This window comes from Silurus meridionalis, chromosome 7 (assembly GCF_014805685.1).
Source record: "Silurus meridionalis isolate SWU-2019-XX chromosome 7, ASM1480568v1, whole genome shotgun sequence".
NCBI lineage: Eukaryota > Metazoa > Chordata > Actinopteri > Siluriformes > Siluridae > Silurus > Silurus meridionalis.
The window spans coordinates 17982400-18002043 of NC_060890.1; the positions used below are offsets into that span (position 1 = coordinate 17982400).

At 37.4% G+C, this 19644-nt stretch overlaps 1 protein-coding gene across 1 annotated transcript; it reads right to left on the reverse strand.

Moving 5' to 3' along the window:
- Positions 1 to 16488: 16488 nt before the first annotated feature.
- On the reverse strand, positions 16489 to 18860 carry LOC124388968 (cytochrome c oxidase subunit 7A-related protein, mitochondrial). The gene is made up of 3 exons (XM_046854121.1): positions 18698 to 18860; positions 17467 to 17601; positions 16489 to 17384 (listed from the first exon to the last, which is right to left on the reverse strand). The coding sequence occupies exons 1-3, from the start codon at positions 18767 to 18769 to the stop codon at positions 17244 to 17246; spliced, it is 348 nt and encodes a 115-aa protein (XP_046710077.1). The 5' UTR covers positions 18770 to 18860; the 3' UTR covers positions 16489 to 17243.
- Positions 18861 to 19644: the final 784 nt, after the last annotated feature.

Genomic DNA, 19644 nt, shown 5'->3' on the forward strand with positions numbered 1-19644 from the left:
TAAAATTACTGACCTATACAATATGAATCAATGTAATTTTCCCCAATGGACTGAATTCAATTAACCTCAACCATATTGATCTATTATACATGGATGTTCAAGTCCATTATATAAGCAATCTATAATGACTTTAGTTGAGTGCTTTGTCCAACATTTACACAAGTGATGTAATACAGTAATACATCTGTCATTTACAATGCTGTATGGCCGTATGGTTGTTTAAAATACGAATGGAACAACTGTTAGTACCTTTGGGAAGTGCACAACTATGACTTATTTGTTGTTTTGGCTTTATATTGAGCATGATTTTATGTTTTGGCACTGAATATACAGGGGTGGGTGCAGGGTAAAAAAGTTGTACAATATTTCTTAATTTTAGGAATTATGTTTTCCAGAGGAAAAAAAACACATCCATACATCATTGTGTATCATGAGAATCGATGTGAAAGTCTGTCTGAAGCTGTCCTGACTAAAAAAACAAAAGGCCATTATTTTAATATTAGAGCTGCACCCAGCACTATGCTCTGTAGGCTTTATGAGGGAGGGACCATGAATTTTTTATCTCGGCGTGAAATATGGAGTCATGTTTTATTGAGAGCTTTAAGTTTAGCCCCAGAACATTGTTCACACACACACAGAGGAGAAATAGAGCTTACATCTGCTCATCACACATAGGGCAATGGGTGAGCAGGGCTCAGTCACAGTGAAATATGAAAGGAATGTTTGAAAACTTTTTAAAGAAATATGTTAAAAAAATTATTTTTTTTTCAACCTTATCAGCAGTAATAGATCATTAAAACCTATCCTTTGAATTTCCTAAATGTCAGTGTCACTGTTGTACTAAAAAAGGACCATTACCCAATATATCAGCACTATTAGTAATCCATATTCATTGATGGACAAATTATAGAGAGCAACAGCCAGGGTACAATTAGTCATTATATACCAACAATGTGACTTACAGTGGGTGTGCATGCCAAAATGGTCAATAAATGTAAGCATTTACCAAGTATAACTAACAAATAGGAAGTTTTTATGCTGTGGTAAACGTTAAACTTCATTGTTCAATGTTAGGAATATAAACAACATTAGCTTTTTAATTCTATACTGCTGTACATTCATTGTTTTTGTACATAGTACAGCATTGTTAACCTCATGTCCTTGTATGTATTACAGTGCCCAAACCAACTGGCTGCCTAATTGCTAGCCTTTCTGGTCTTTAAACGGTGTGGATTTGATTGGGGAATTGGCCAGATCTGCAGGCTCAAGGGCCATTAGGAGCTGTTCAATGTCCAAAGTAAAGCTGCATGGATATACGTCTATTATACGCCCATCATCAACATCTGCAGGTTCTATTACAAGCAAGAGGAAATAGCTCTTGTTCTGCATCATAATTATGTAAAAGCTCCTACCATTTGGCTGTGTATGAGGAACTCCAACACAGTGATTTGTGGGTTTGATGTTAAGATTAAAATGTATAATGGGATTCTGTAGGTTGAGGCAGCTGCTCGACGGTACTTTATCATACAGTGTGCCACTCTGCATCGAAGGATTGATCACCAATGTGTGGCACAGCCTTCCAGCTTTCTTTACACTTTAGGTCCTTGTTGTGATTTATAGGTTGCCCTCACTCCCTCACACCAATTTTTTTGTATAATGTATGTCTCTCTCTCTTTCTCTCTCTCTCTTTATCTCTCTCTCTCTCTCTCTCTCTCTCTCTCTCTCTCTCTCTCTCTCTCTCTCTCTCTCTTACTCTTTCTTTCTAATTCTCTCTCTTGGCAGAAAGGCCCACTGGTGAAGTACAAGGTGATTAGTGATTGCTTTAGAAGTACAACTCTGGCAGGCATACTTATTAGCCAGTGGTCTTGAGGCTGAACAGCATCTCTCCAGACTCAACTAAAGTGCAAATCAGATAGACTGAACACAGCACACAATGTTGTTCTTGTTTTTTACTACTATAATTCAAAATGACAGATTGATGTAAGGTGTGTAATAATTTACCCTATTATATGCACATGTGAATTATATATAGTCAGATGCAGCGTAAGTGAATTGTATGTACAGATATTACAACAAACCAAATCTTTTTTCTTTTCCAAAGGATGATCTAGTACTGAAGGTACTGAATATATCATCAGTTAATATATTTGTTGATACCAAAGATCGGTTGATTAATTCTTCTGAACATCAGCTCCCACAATTACTTCAGTGAGTTCTTGTGCTTGCTATCTTTTCTATAGTAAAAGCTCATTCACATAGGCTTGATAGGCAAATATATTTACATTTATGGCATTTGGCGGACACCTTTGTCCAGAGTGACTTACAGTTAACTCATTTGTATTTAACTGAGCAGTTAATGGGTTAAGGGCCTTGCTCAGAGGCCCAGAAGTGGCAGCTTGGTGATGGTTGGATTTGAACTCACAACCTTCTGAGCCAAATTCCAGCAGCTTACCCACTGAGCTACCACATAAAAGTATAATAGAGATGTTTAAACATTTATAGGTAGTGCCTGCAGTATCAGTGCTTTGTAAAAGTCAGTGAGTTTTCTACTGTGAGGAGCTCTTCCAGGACAGAACTCATGTGCCTTTCAGTTTTTTAGTAACACGAATAACTGCATTTTCTTTGTCTTAACTTCAAGACAGAAAAACAGAAAGAGCTGGTAATGGAACAAATGTTTACAGCATTTGTAAAAGTGATGATAGGAACTTAACTGGTTAAATTAAATTAAATTAAGATATTCATTAATAATCAGGATTTTTTTTCAATATAAACATGCCCTATTGTATTTTATTCCTGATACAGTCAAGTCCTAAGAGGTCATTTGGTCTTTACTAATTGGGACAGTTAATATCTTAGGACACATTTTATTCTTTTAAAAGTCTTAAGGCTTTTTTGCTCTCTGGCAATTTATTTTGAGATTTTTTAATACTATTCTACAGTTTGTTCAAATAAGCTACATTATATGACCAAATGTATGTAGACAACCTGCCATCACATCCCTATGTTCTTGTTGAAAATCCTTTTTCATATTTAGCACCCCCTTCGCTGTTATAATAACGTCCACTTGTTATGAAGCTGAGAGAATTTGCCCATTTTGCATGGAATTTATTTTACTCTAATTTTTTATAAATCATGTCTGCATGGACTTCGCTGTGTTCACAAGGAAATTGTCATGCTGGAAATTGTTTAAACTGTATGTATTTCCAGTGAAAGGAAATTTTAAGTTGTCAGTCTACATGATGGGTCTTTGCAGAACTTATTGTGGTACATATTATACTAGTTGGGTTTTCCTGAGTACAGGTCACACAGGATACATAAGTAGTGAAACTAATCAATGCTGCAATCACACTTTGCTTTGCTCTCCCCAGGATTTTGGTGGCATAATAGCTTATTCTAATGACCACCTTAATTCTTTTGGACAGGTTACCCTCAGAGACACGAGAGTGCATAATGTTATTATAGTTTGCAATAAATGTCAAGAGAAGAAATTAGATGAGCATTAACTAAAAGTGTCAAAGGTATTTTGATATTTTGAGAAAAAAGAATATGTGCTCTTGTTGACCTCACTGTATGGAAAAAAAGATGAGGATTTGAAGAAACTATTCTGTGGTGGAAGATGAAGGGCTGCAATGAGAACACAAATACTTTGAAAAGTGTAATCAGTTAAGCTGTAGACAGTTTCCTTATTTACATGCTGGAAAAATAAAGAGAATGTGAGAATGTGGATACAGGCAGCAGCTGGAGTGGGGAAGTGTGATCTCTTGAAGGGGCTTGGGTACATACAGTGAGGAAAATAAGTATTTGAACACCCTGCTATTTTGCAAGTTCTCCCACTTAGAAATCATGGAGGGGTCTGAAATTGTCATCGTAGGTGCATGTCCACTGTGAGAGACATAATCTAAAAAAAAAATCCAGAAATCACAATGTATGATTTTTTTACTATTTATTTGTATGATACAGCTGCAAATAAGTATTTGAACACCTGAGAAAGTCAATGTTAATATTTGGTACAGTAGCCTTTGTTTGCAATTACAGAGGTCAAACGTGTCCTGTAGTTTTTCAACAGGTTTGCACACACTGCAGGAGGGATTTTGGCCCACTTCTCCACACAGATCTTCTCTAGATCAGTCAGGTTTCTGGCCTGTCGCTGAGAAACACGGAGTTTGAGCTCCCTCCAAAGATTCTCTATTGGGTTTAGGTCTGGAGACTGGCTAGGCCATGCCAGAACCTTGATATGCTTCTTACAAAGCCACTCCTTGGTTATCCTGGCTGTGTGCTTCGGGTCATTGTCATGTTGGAAGACCCAGCCTCGACCCATCTTCAATGCTCTAACTGAGGGAAGGAGGTTGTTCCACAAAATCTCGCAATACATGGCCCCGGTCATCCTCTCCTTAATACACTGCAGTCGCAGTGTCCCATGTGCAGAAAAACACCCCAAAGCATGATGCTACCACCCCCATGCTTCACAGTAGGGATGGTGTTCTTGGGATTGTACTCATCATTCTTCTTTCTCCAAACACGTTTAGTGGAATTATGACCCAAAAGTTCTATTTTGGTCTCATCTGACCACATGACTTTCTCCCATGACTCCTCTGGATCATCCAAATGGTCATTGGCAAACTTAAGACGTGCCTGGACATGTGCTGGTTTAAGCAGGGGAACCTTCCGTGCCATGCATGATTTCAAACAATGACGTCTTAGTGTATTACCAACAGTAACCTTGGAAACGGTGGTCCCAGCTCTTCTCAGGTCATTAACCAGCTCCTCCCGTGTAGTTCAGGTGCATCTAATTTAGGATAATAAATGTAGTGGAGGTGGACATTTTAAAGGCAGACTAACAGGTCTTTGAGGGTCAGAATTCTAGCTGATAGACAGGTGTTCAAATACTTATTTGCAGCTGTATCATACAAATAAATAGTTTAAAAATCATATATTGTGATTTCTTGATTTCTTTCTTTAGATTATGTCTCTCACAGTGAACATGCACCTACGATGACAATTTCAGACACCTCCATGATTTCTAATTTGGAGAACTTGCAAAATAGCAGGGTGTTCAAATACTTATTTTCCTCACTGTATGCTGCTGTACATTGGTGAAAAAATCAGCACCTAGCTGAAGGCAATTATTACTCTTAGGATATAAATAGAGTATTAATATATGTTAAGAATGCAATACAACACATTTAAAATACCTTGGCAGATATATACTGTATTTACTTGTGCAAGCTTCAAGGCTATTCTTGCCCTCCAGCAACAAGTGATTGAATCTTGCACCACCTCAACCACAACCATGTTGTTTGTTATTAAAGGTGCTGTCTAAAGTACTAATGGAGACATTTTAGCCATGTCCCTGCAGGAAGAAGGCTCCCTGATTTACTCAGGGTTTGTGTGTATTAAAACACGTACAACCTGAAAATGACGATCTACAGACGACAAAAATCACAATTTGTTCATTACAGACATGCTGTTCAGGGTGTTTCGACAAAAAGAATAAGTGGTTAATGCAAATAGTTTAATTGAACCCATGCTGTGTGATTTATCAGGTTCAGTGCAGGAGCACTGAAATGAATGTGTTAGTGTGAAAATTTAAGAGTTTTTAAAGAAGAAAAAAAACATATTATTAATTTAAATCTTTTTAAATGCACGTTTCTTGAAATTGTTCTATAATATTACCACAGTAAATCTAGTATCATTGGACATTTTCACCACACAATTGTATCCTCAGTGATACCTACATTTATCGACTCTCTATGATTATCTCTTTTCTTAATTATCTAATTATGATCATCCACCTACAGTTCTGTAGTTTCTGTAGGCATCTTAGTGCTTTTAATCTGCTATACATTGTGTGGCAATGCAAACATTTATTACTTTTAGTAGCTTGGTGGTCTAGTGGTTAGGATGCGGCGCTCTCACTGCTGCGGCCTGGGTTCGATCCTCGGTCAGGAAACCAACCCCAGCCACTCTTAGTGCCGGTCCCAAGCCCGGATAAATGGGGAGGGTTGCGTAAGGAAGGTCATCCAGTGTAAAAACATGTGCCAAATCAAACATGTGGATGGTCCGCTGTGGCGACCCCTAACGGGAGAAGCCAAAAGAAAGTATATAGTATAGTACCTTTCAGTTAACTTTTCTATGGGTTTCTGTGAGATCTGATCAAGGTTGTTGACCATAATCCTAATGCAAAAATACATTTAAATATTGCGTCCTTCATTGCGTTGCGTGTGATTTAAACAGTTATTTCTTGGAAAGTACCTGAAACATTGAAACATTTTTATAAACTTTTTATAAACTTTTAAACTTTTTATACAAGTTCCAAGTACTTCCAGAACTTGAATGCAGTGTCTTGTATCCATAAATGCATTATAATAACAGTATTTGTTTATAACTTGGTGAAAAACAGGACAATTTCGACTGCACCATTTCAAAACAATGTCAAGACAGAGTATTTGAAAGCGGGGGAAGAATCATAATGAAAACAGAATGAATGTATTGCTGATTCATTTCAATCTCTTTTCAACCCACTCACTGTCATCTCATTCTACAGTTTTGGAGCCAATATTGATTATGTTTACTCAGAGCAAAATTAATTCTGTCTAGAAAACTCCAGTGAGCTGAGTTATACATATCAGGCACCTTAGGGAAATGTGAGTAATGACCTCTTCTTGCAGTTGTGTTGATTAACCGTAGACTTTCCACCCTTGATGTAATGACTTTGTTCCATCCCACTGTGCTACTGAAAGCGATAAGAAAGACTTACTTGGTGCCCAGGCAGTCCATAAATTGTTTAAGCTTAGGTATAATCTCACTGAGTAGTGTTATTTTGAACCAGAGCATTTAGAGAAGTACCATAACATCATTCTGTTTCACAGAAAAAAAAACAAGAAAGTGTGGCAGACCAGAGTAGAGGTATATTAGTATCAAAGAGAGTACACCAAGATTGCATGGAATGAGCTGAAACAGCCTTCAAGGTGAGTAATATTTTTCAAACATATAGCTAAAAAAAATTTTCCCATCTGAGCTTTTATCATCTGTGTGGTAGATCAAAAATCCTTGAAATCACACCTTTGGAAAATCCCATCTGTACTGAGCTATCAAACAGGCACATGGACAGCTCTTTATAGCCATCATCAGAGCACCTACATCTCTGAGTTTAGTGGAGAGTGAGCAGCGTGGTGTAATTACAAATTTGATGTTCTATGTAATGTTAATAAAAAAAAAAGTCTCTCGTGTGTTCACTATGTGCAAGGAGAAGTGTTTGACAAGTTGTTTACATCCTGCTTGGAGAAAGACATTCAATGGAGATAGATGCAGCACAAAAGAATCAATAACATTCTGGAGAGTTGAGACTCTCCTTTCTTTAGTTAAAGAAAAAATCTCTCGTCGTTAGCCAGTAAAGCGCATGTAAATGATTCACCTGTATGGAAATAGCTCATTATTTGATTGCAGTGTTATGTATGCTGTTCATGAACACATACAATGAAAGAAGGGGCACTAAATGTTGACAATTCATCTCTGACTTTGTATGATGATGTATGAGTTTTTGTTTCAAATTACTTGATGGAAAAATAAATATGTTTATATTAGAGATGCTTTCTTTCGTTCTGTCTCTGTACCAAACATTTACTTTAAAATTCACTGATCGGTCATAACGCTAAAGCCATCTGTCTTATACTGTGCAGGTCCCTCTTGGGCCACAAAAACACCTCTGACATTTTTTGCAGTCTGTCAGGGTCCATTATACTCCTGAAAAAAGGCCACTGCCATTAGGGAATACCACTGCCATTAAAGGGTGTGCTTGGTCTGCAACAATTTTTATATAGGTGGTACGTGTCAAACTAACATCTTCATAAATGCAAGGACTCAAGGTTTCCTAGCATAACATTGCCCAGAACCTGACAATGCCTCAGAGATTATATGCACTCTGACTGGTTTGTGCCTAACCATTCCCATAAACACCAAGCAGCACTGACACCTTTCTATCATAGCCAGCATGAACTTTTACAGCAAAAGTAGCTCTGCTGTGAAATCAAAAGAGACGGGCTAGCCTTTGCTACCCACACGCATCAGTGGGTCTTGGACAACCATAACTTCTCCCCGATTTACCAGTTCTACTTTTATTGGACCACATTTGACAGGTACTAACCTTTAAATACCTTATTAGACTGCATTTTTGGAACTGCAGTGATCCAGTTATCCAGCCATCACAATTTTGCTATAGTCAAAGTTGCTCAGATCCTAATGCTTGTCTATTTTCCTGCTTCAATACATCAACTTTGAGAACTGTTCACTTGCTGTCTAATATATCTCACATCTTGATTAATTTTATTGTAACAAGATCATTAATGTTATTCCCTTCACAAGTCAGTGGTTTTAATGTTATGGCTGGTCGATCTAATGATAAAAAAAGGCCACTTCACAACAGGGCAGCGCTTCTGTTTGGTAAAAAAAAAAAAAGGCCATGCACTCTGGATGTCCTTCTCTGTGGCTACAACCTGACAATTTCCTGGAACTAAATTCCCATGAGTCTGCTGGACATCACCCACTTACTGACCCTTATTAAATAATATCCTGCTGGGGCAAAGGCAGACTTCAAGGCTTTTATGTTAACCATGCAGGGCAACTGGAAATCTTGAAAATAACATTGTTTGAAATGACACACACACACACACACACACACACACACACACACACACACACACACACACACACACACATATCCATTTCTTTTTTTTCACACAATAACAAGAAAGGCTGATGCAATACTTAGTTTAATTACTGGTTATATAATCTCTTAGTGCCTGCAATCTGCTAAATGTAGACCATATTACCTATTACATATATATTTTATTTTTGGTTCTGCTTAGAATTGATTAAGTGTGCATTTTAATGGGACTGTCTACAGACTATCCAAAAACAGAGAATTGAATGCATGTGCCACAAAAAAAATATAAAATTTGTGTCCACTGAAACTACAAAATTCCCAGGGTCCTCAGCTAGCAAATGACAAACTTTATTAAAACAAGCTGCATAGTTGCTCACACCTGTATTACTTCTGCATTCCATACCTTCCCACCTGTTGAAACTTAGTTTGTCCTGTTTACGGATCTTTGCCTGATTATTTCCAGCTTGTCTTAATATATGTAACATGAAAATTAGTCAAATATAGTGAGAGGATCAGAGAAAAAAAGAGCCATTCAGAGGAAAGTTTAATAAAAGCCCAGCTATGTTAATGACCAGTGCAGACATTTCGACAAAATGATTTAGGGCCACAAAAAAAGAATTGAAGTCTGTACTTAAAATGTCTGTTGCTATTAAAAAAGCTGAGTATATTAAATATGATCTAATTTCATAATATAAGAATATCTCCAGACTGCACTAAAAGCCAAATCCATTACTTTCCCATGTTGCCTATGAGGTAAAACTTTAAAGTGTGTTACACTTTGGATGCAGTAGTTGTCTCTGAAATGATAGGTAGGAAGAAGGCAATCTTGACATTGCGAATTAGCCTGCAGTAAACGCTCTGATCTGGCACTGTTTTTGCAAAGGCAGATGGTTCCCCCCTCACTCATGTCAGTTTCACAGAGCTGTGTCAATCCTGAGAGGCTGTCAACATGAAACCACTCAACAGCTCTCTGCCAACCTCACTGGTCCTGGAGCAGTGATTTTATCCCCAGTTACACTCAGGTTACAATCTGGCATAGAATGTCCCATGGTGACTGTTTAAAGAACAGACTTGGCTTGCTGTGTCAGTAGTGGTGGGTGTCTGTCTGTGGAACGGTTGGCATGGCTTCAAGCCAGTACAAATGCTGTGCCGCTCCCTCTCGCTACCCCACTGTGCAGAGACAAGCTAATGAAGGCTAATTTTGAAAGACATGCAGTGTTATTGCAGTGCTACTTTTTCTGCTTACGGGTGATTTAAAGAATTAGGGATGGTTCTTTGGACTAAAAGCCATTGACCAACCATACATTATGAATTAGGGGCTTTTCGAAATGTTGCATTCACTACCTATGAATTTGACTTTAAATAGCTTGAAATAACTTTATTAACTTTCATTCTAAATGAAACACAGCATATCTGTGTAATGTCAATGCAAAGTACTCATTACAAGTTATAAAGGGTGTGGATTTTTGATTGAAGCTTAGACAAATGGCATGTCAGTGGCGGAAAAAATAAGAGATTTAATCTCTTTTAACATAATATGCATAGAATTTAGAATTAAATTGGCTTAGCACACTGCTGCCGACTTCTCAATTCTGATGGGAAAGGTGTTGATTAATTACTGTCAGATATGTACTTCCTGCTGCAAGGCAAATCCATTCATTCATCCACTCTATGCTGCCTATGCCACAATGGGGTCAATGGGGAGCCTGTGGCCTATACAGGAAACTCAGGGCACAAGGCAGGGGACAGAGTGCTTACTCATCACAGGGTATAATCTCACACACACTATGAATAATTTGATACTACTTGCAATGCAATGTAGTATCAAATTGCAATGTAGATATGTAATGTAGACTATATGAATACTAATCAGTCTACAGTCTTGCATGTTTTTAGACTGTAGGATAAACCAGAGCACATACAATGGGGCAAATGAGTATTTGATACACTGCCGATGTTTTTCCACTTACAAAGAACAGAGAGATCTGTAATTTTCAATGTAGGTACACCTCAACTGTGAGAGACAGAATCTAAAATAATAAATCCAGAAAATCACATTGTATGATTTTTAAATAATTAAATTCCATTTTATTGCATGAATAAGTATTTGTTTACAAGTAAAGAGGTCAGACGTTTCCTGTAGTTCTTGACCAGGTTTGCACACACTGCGGCAGGGATTTTGGCTCACTGCTCTATACAGGTCTTCTCCAGATCTTTTAGGTTTGGGGCTGTCGCTGGGCAACACAGAGTTTTAGCTCCCGCTATAGATTTTCTATTGCGTTCAGGTTGGAGACTGGCTAGGCCACTCCAGGACCTTGAAATGCTTCTTATTGAGCCATTCCTTAGTTGCCCTGGCTGTGTGTTTGGGGTCATTGTCATGCTGGAAGATCCAGCCACGACCCATCTTCAATGCTCTTACTGAGGGAAGGAGGTTGTTGCCCAAAATCTCACAATACATGGCCCCTTCCATCCTCCCCTTAATACGGTGCAGTTGTCCTGTCCCCTTTGCAGAAAAACACCCCCAAAGCATGATGTTTCCACTCCAATGCTTCCCGGTTGGGATGGTGTTCTTGGGATTGTATTTATCGTTCTTCTTCCATCAAACACGGCGAGTGGAGTTTATACCAAAAAATATTCTATATTCTATGTTCTATTCTATTCTATTTTGGTCTCATCTGACCATGTAACCTTCTACCATGCCTCCATTGGATCATCCAGATGGTCTTTGGTGAACTTCAGAAGGGCCTGGACATGTGCTGGCTTGAGCAAGGGGACCTTGCACACTGCAGGATTTTAATCTATGACTGTGTAGTGTGTTACGGGGGAGTGGTAGCTCCAGTGGTTAAGGCGCTGGATTACTAATCTGAAGGTCGGGGGTTCAACCCCGGTATCGCCAAGCTGCCACTCTTGGGCCCTTAAACAAGGCCCTTAACCCTCCGTATCATGGCTGACCCTGCGCTCTGACCCCAGTTTCCAAGCAAGCTGGGCTATGTGAAGAACAAATTTCACTGTGTTGTAATGTATATGTGACAAATAAAGGCTATTCTATTCTGTTCCTAATGGTAACCATTAGGACTGTGGTTCCAGCTCTATTCAGGTCATTGACCAGGTCCTCCCCTGTAGCTCTAGGCTGATCCCTCACCTTTCTAAGGATCATTGATACTACACGAGGCTAGATCTTGCATGGAGCCCCAGTCTGAGGGAGATTGACAGTCATCTTGAATTCTTCTATTTTCAAATAATTGCAGCAACAGATGCTGCCTTCTCACCAAGCTGATTGCCTATTGTCCTGTAGCCAATCCCAGCCTTGTGCAGGTCTACAATTTGGCCCTAGTGTCCTTAGACAGCTCTTTGGTCTTGCCCATAGTGGAGAAGTTGGTGTCTGAATGATTGAGTGTGAGGACAGGTGTCTTTTATAAAGGTAACGAATTCAAACAGGTGCAAATAATACTAATGAATTAGTTAATGCAATTAAGGTAATGAGTGGAGGATAGGGTGGCTTCTTAAAGACAAACTAACAGGTCTGTGAGAGACAGAATTCTTGCTGGTTGGTAGGTGATCAAATTCTTATTTCATGCAATAAATAAAACAAACAGATTCTGTCTCACAGTTGAGGTGTACCTACATTGAAAATTACAGCTTACTGTTCTTTGTAAGTGGGAAAACTCGAAAAATCAGCAGTGTATCAAATACTTATTTGCCCCACTGTATATGGAGTTCTGGAATTTAATCCCCCAACCCCAAAGGTGTGAGACCAGTACTCAAATTACAAATTTCTCTCAATTTATATTTATGCATTCAATCAAAAATATAATTGCTTTATATGTTCTATATTATATACATAAGGACATGTATGGAAGAGGTTATACATCAAGATATACAATATATTAACTGGTTTTAAAAATCTGTGTGCATTTCTTTAAAAAATAAACACCTTTAAGGTTTTTGGAGTTGGAAGCTTGGAAGCACTTTTGCCAGTGCTTTTTAAAACAGATAAAGCTGTTTCTTTGGGTTCATCTCGTGCTTTATTGTTCAGATTTATTAACTTATTAAGGCTGGTGACAGATGGCACTTTATGAACAGAAGTTTTTGGAAATTTCAAAGTATGGTGTTGCTTAAGTCAAGTATTGGTGAGGGGTAATGGAAGTATTATAGTTCATTCCAAATGTGTTTTGAAGGGTTAAGGTCAATGACCTGTAGCAGGCCACTCATGATCTTCCACTCCAAACCATTAAAACAATATCTTAATAGAAATCGCTTTGTGCACAGGGGCATTGTCGTGAACAGGTTTGGGTTTCTCAGTTCAAGGTAATGAACAAGGGAATGCTACTGAATCCAAAGACATCCTGGACAATTGTGTGCCTCCAACTTTGGGGTAACAGTTTGGGGAAGATCTTTCTACTAGTTCAGCCCTGTTTTTTTTCTGTTTCTGTGATTGTTGTTTTATGTAGCAACTGGGTTCTGGAGGAACGTTGTTTCATTTCACTGTGTACTGCATCAGCTATATATGGTTGGAATGACAATAAAAGCTTCTTGACTTGACTTGAAGATCCACATATGGCTGAAAAATTCAGGTGTGCTGTAAATATATGTATGTGTAAATATAAGCAATATGAGGCAAGCAATGACAACCCACTTGTTTCAGGGAGGTTTCAGCACATTCAAATCTAACTATAAATGATTAAAAGGGACTACATATTCTTTACTAAATTACACTTGTTAGTGTTGGGAAATCGCTATGGTATACCAGGAATTAACCACTTTTGTACAGGCTAGAAATGGAAAGTAATCACACTGTGAGTGTTAAGAAAAAAATTTACAATGTTGTTTTTTTTATAACAGCATTCACCGTGTTTTATTCTTTATACAGAACACTTTGTACTCTTTCCATGAGGATAAGTAGATCCTTGAATGTTACAAATATCTAAAGGAGAAAAAGGAATGGTTTGTGATTATTAAAGTATTAACCCAGTAGGGATTCTGCAGGGTCTCTGGTGATTTTGTTCAGCAGTAGGAGGCAGCTAGTGAGAGAGACTCTCAAACCTCTCATTTAGATTGTATAACTCTAAATGAAAAAAAAAAAGTTGCTATTGATGGATTAGTGCCCGAAATCTTTTCATCAAAGAAAGAATCTTAGGATAATTTCTGCAAAACTGTTTAAATGATGGCTGCTGACCTTTTCCTCTATGCACAATATTTCAAATTACTTTATAATTTCAGGTTTGCACATTTGGACCTTTCCTTAAATCAGACCAAGATGTTTCCATCGTTCAAGTCCAGATATTGGCATGGCCATTTATTTGGCATCCTGCAGCCATATTGATTTGGATGTTTAATTTGGATGATTCATATTCTACAATAGATTTGGGGAAACTTTTTTTCCCAAATCAGCCAATGCCTGGCCAAAAGTTTCCACCTGACAAGACACTATTCCACTTATGATGAATGAATGATGGTTGATAAAGTTTAAAAGTTACATTTTGTAAATTGTTCATAAGAAAAAAACTTCCTTCATGCTAATTTTTGCTTTTCTGTGCCTCCCCCAACATCACAATATAAATGTTTCCTTTTTGTGGGGAAAGTTAAGACATTGTAAACCTTCTTATGCACTGCAGAAAACTACATTTTAGCAAGTGAAAATAGTTATAATACAATATATATAATACATTATAATAGTCAATACAGAATATTAAACATAGTCAAAAATAGTATTTCCCAATATAAGATTTCTACAGATCAAACACTAATAATAAAAAAGGAAAAATTACTACAGATGTATGGAAATTGGTTTAAAAATACTATACAGTACTTGGTTTATGATGAACTTATAGTAAATACTAGATAGTCAGTTAATGTCAAGATGTCCCCCAGTATTAAAGCACCTTACAGTTCCAGTGTCCTCAGTTTGACTGTGAGCATTGTTTGCCGTCTGTAGCCTCACATTTTCTCACCATGTTCATTGGGATTTCCTTCCAGTTCCCAAAACATACTAATAGACTGGTGACACTTAGGTATAAAAAGTGTGTGTGCATGTTGCTCTTCGGTGTATCCCAGGTGTATTCCCAATTCACACCCAATGTTCCTGTAATAGGTTCTGGAAGATCCATGATCCCAACCAGGATAGAGTGGTTAGTGAAGATGTATGAATACATTTGTGTAAATTCCCCTAAAGGTTCCCCTCATTGTGTGTAATTTTACACTGTACTGGGTACTTCATCACATTAACTGATGCTATTTATTAGTTGCTCATTTTGTGGTGATAATGATTAACTAATTTAATTACATAACAAATGCACTGAATGTTTTTTTAAACAGTGACAAATGAATACAAAGTCTTGAGGAAGCCAAAACACCCTGAGCCTTTTTATTCATACTTACGAGTGTGCCACCTAAAAACCCCCACCTAATTCAGTATTCATGCTCTGTACGCGTTCCCTACTAAATGTATTAAGGTCCAGGGAATAATGTGTGAGAGAATGAGGGGGAAAGTAAATGACAAATTGTTCTGGAAAACACACGCAAGCACATATTCCCCAGAGCAGTGTGAGAACAAGCTTGTCCGAGCCAAGAGAGCAGCAGGGCTGCAGATGGAGAAGCGCAATGGCTCTCCTTCAATCAGTAAGATCCACAGGCTGGGGGGTCTCACACCAATCCGACTCCCAGATCCCTGCACCCCCGCAATGTCTGCTCTTTCCCTGCTCTTTCCTCTCCCACTGGTTCATTCTTGTTTTATTTTTATTTTTTAATGAGACATCACAGGTCAGTGAGTAGTGCAAGCTATAAATTGGGTGAGAGAGGGGGATTAAGGCATATTTCTGCACATATTTGTTTCTAGCAACGATAGCCAGAAACATAGAATGGATATCCATATTTTAACAGAAAGAAACAAACAGAGTCAGACATCTAAGTTTCCTGTACAAACCAAACCAGATTTCCTTCTCACACCCAACTTCTTAAACTCGTTACCAGATTCTCCTACTGACAAATTGATTTAGATGTAAAATCAATATTATTGGTCAAGTCATTTGGATTGGAATTAATACATTTCTTGGAAATCATAAAACAGCTGGAAAGAGGCCTTATGTTTCCATAGTTACAAGATTTCTCTTACAACTCAATCCTGAACTGTGGAAGATTACCATTGATCGGCAAGGAATAAGAAGTCTTCGTCTCCACATCATTACTGAAACCTCCAAAGTGTTTATTGATTCACATTTAGCCATCCACGTGCCTATTCTGGATGCAGTCCGATTAAATCACCATACCAGTTCGGGCTTTGTCATGCTTTCTTTGTCTCTATCTGCACACATTTTGTGGTTTGGAGTGGAGCTTTTAAGCCTAGTGTGATAGATCATTTTAGCTGCTGATGACTCTGTCTAGGGTTGGGAATAAATGGTCTTTCATTACCACAGACGTCAAGCCGTAGCAAATGAATTATCGTGTCTCATTGTCATAGACTGCCTTGCACTGCTTTGTATTGTGACAGCCTATCAAACTTCAGCCAACAGTCATGCAAGCTGTCAGCTTTATCATGTATTATTACCACTGAGTGCAAAGAAATTTATGAAAATAAGATTCAAAAGAACAATGGTCCTCTGTTGTTATCAATAGTATATACAAAATTCCTGATCGTTTTGGGTGAAAAATGAGATGCACATTCGAAAGTCTTTTGTTTGTCACTGAATCCTTTTACAACTGTTTCAAACTCTTGTTGCCATGTGAACGAGTGGAGGGGGAAAAAAACCAAAAACAATAGATGGATTTCAGTGATCCATAATAAAAGTTTAAATGAATAATTGAACAAACACACAAATATTCACAATGTCTCATTATTTAAAAGAACACATTTTTAATTAAAGACATTTGTATTAAAAATGTATCAAACATTATTCAGTTCACAAGAAAGTGCTGTGCTGTACCCGACTCACCTCTCTAGCACTCACGGCAGTAACTTACCATATAAATACCCATTTATTTTGAACTGATTTACAGAGCAGAGACCGGTTGCATTAAAATGCAAAAGCGATTAAAATAGCTGCAAGATACAGTTTCCTCCATTTTTTTCATTCGTCAGATGTTTCAGATCTCATTTTCAAAACAGACTCAATCACTGACACCACCACATAACTCTATCTTTAATGTAGTCCAGGTTGTATGCGTGACCAGTGTGTGAATAATATTTTAAATACAAAGAAAAACTTTATAGCCTTCACTGTAAAGTAATTTTGAATTTCTCTCTAGGATCAATTAAGTGATCTATCTAAGATCTATCTACACAGGAAGCCTTCTCATACTCAAACTTATTTAAATTAAATCTGAACTAAATTCCCCATTCTCACCAACACACATGTATTGCTGCTTGAGAAGCTAACCATTTGTCCCTTTGTATTAACTGGAGAAGACCAGTATAGCAGGATTGTTCACAGTAAATAAGGTCAGAAGAAGTTCAGAGTCCTCCCCAGAATCTTCCCACAGAACTGCCATTTGTCACACGATGATAAATATATCCAGGTGCACATTAAAGTCTCTCTTAAAGTTCACAAATACCAATGTGAGGACGTGCAAACACGCTGGTTAACCCTCACTTATTCTTTGGCTGTGCTGCTATGTAAAGAGCCACCAAACAGTACAGAGCACCTCCGACAGTCAAAGCCATGGTGGTCCTGTACAGGAGCCGGTCAGGAATACCACGTTTTAGGTGCACGGGGATCCCATCTGAAGCCTTAAAATTTGAGAATAATCCAGTCATTAAGAGAGCAGACATAACTCCAGTAACAATTGAACTTTTTCCCTAAAATACATACCTGAAATATCCTCTGGAGATCTGGAACTCTGTTGGCACCCATGTACTCCAGAGGAGCTTTGGACTCAGACATCAGTTTGGTTGGTGTAGAAAAGATCAATGTAGAAGTTTCAGAGGGTACACTTGTCCCTAAACCCTGGAATCAAATTACATTCACTTTGAGACATTTAACTTTATGTTTGTATGTCCAAGTTTACCCTAATTCAATCCTTTTTTTTTTCAATTTAATTTTTGATCATAATCACATTGTATAGAATCATTCCTTTACCTGCAATCAGAGGGCAGCCTTCGGTGGAATCAGTAGCAGACAAATACACTAAACATAACCCTAGCACAACATATCACTAGTCTATCATTAGCAGTGTCTACCAATGAATAACTTTACATGATTTTGAAACCCTGACATATATGTTATAACCAAAACCCAAGCATAACTAAAGCAAAGAATAATTTAGACACACATCTAGATCAAGATGGTGTTGTTTAAAAGTATTTAGTGACAAATGAGGAGGACCAATGCTTAGCCAAACAAGGTACATTTGAGACACAAATACAAAAGAGACAAAAGAAAATCTTGTTTTTGATTAAACCTCAGTTCTCTCCAGGAAGGATTGACCAAATCCCATGGAAAGTGTCAGTTAAGAGTTCAATACTCTGCTCAACTACTGTGAGAATTATAAATCATTTTTAAAAATCATTCTGAAAATCAGCTTCATGTAAACATAAATAAGAGCTGAGATCAGTCATGTATTGCAAATGTATTGTTGGATCAGTGCATCTATAGACTCTCAGGAAGAAAAATGGTGAGGTGGTACCCTTTATGCACATTTCTCATTCATGTTCTATCTAGAAAGATGTAGATAATGCATATTGAAAGCTTTAGGGTCCCAATTATGACAATTGAATCTTCCAAGGGAGGAATACACTATAATATACAATATAAAAAGGATGTAAGGTAATGGCATTTACAGAGAGAGGGGCAATATAAGGTTACCAACCCAACTACAAGGACACATTTCCAGTTCAGTACCATTTCATTCTCGAGTACTCATAAAAACATTAATGATAGCTTTAAAGCAAATCGACACTGGCTATATGCAGACATTCAACCAAATTTGAATGATCCAATGACAAACCCCAGGACACGACACTGTTAGCTTTTTCGGCTAACCAGTTAGCCAGGAATTTCAGGAAAAATGTTTACTTTTCTTCCAGTTTGTAATGTAAATTACCTGTGGGCAGTAGGCAGTAGAAGACCCAGACCCGGTCAGCCTCTGTGTGAAACCGCTGAATTTATAGTACATTTTCCCGGCTGGGTTAACCTGACCTCGGCGTGTGGCACGTGAGCGACCGGCTTTCCTTCTTCCGCGTCGCAGAGGGTGTCCAACAAATATGACGTCACTCCCGTTCACACAAAGGGGTTGAGTGCCAATAATGAGTAAAATGTAACAATAAACATATACGTCAAATTATTCATAACCTAAACAAGAACGTACACAAAAAGTTTATTGGGCTTCAATAATTGATCAAATAAATGGAAAAAACAATTTTTATGTTTATTCCATAATTGCAAAATATGTGGACATTGTGGTTCTATGTACATTTTGCAATTAACAAAAATAATAAAAAAAAATTGTACTTGTGGTGTGGTACAATCTTTTAAGCAACTTGAAAATTATATTTAGAATTTTATTCATTATTCTTTTCATTTCACATTAAAGGATATAATTATCTTTTTCAGGCAAAGTAACAAGTCATTTGAATACATTGTCATCTTTTATATTTTGATGGCCAAGTTCGACATTCATAAATGTATATTTTTGTAAATCTCTTCCTAAATTAATGCCTTTAAATATTATAAAAAATACAAAACCTTTAGAACTTGTTAAATCTAATAGAAAACCACAAATCTTCTGTTATTGTCCCGACGCTCAGATTTAATTAATGATACATTGTGATTTTTTTCTGTTTTTATGTTTCTATTTTTTCCTTCATTTATTTCTTTGTTTATTCATTTGTTGGTTTACTCTTCTGTTATTTAATTAAATTTTTTGTTAAGTCTGCTTATACTGTATATCTTCAATTTATTTTTCTGTTCCGTTAACCGTGGATAGTTAATTGTATAACTACATGTTTTACACCAGAAAGATATGAATATACTTTTTTTTTCTCAAGATTG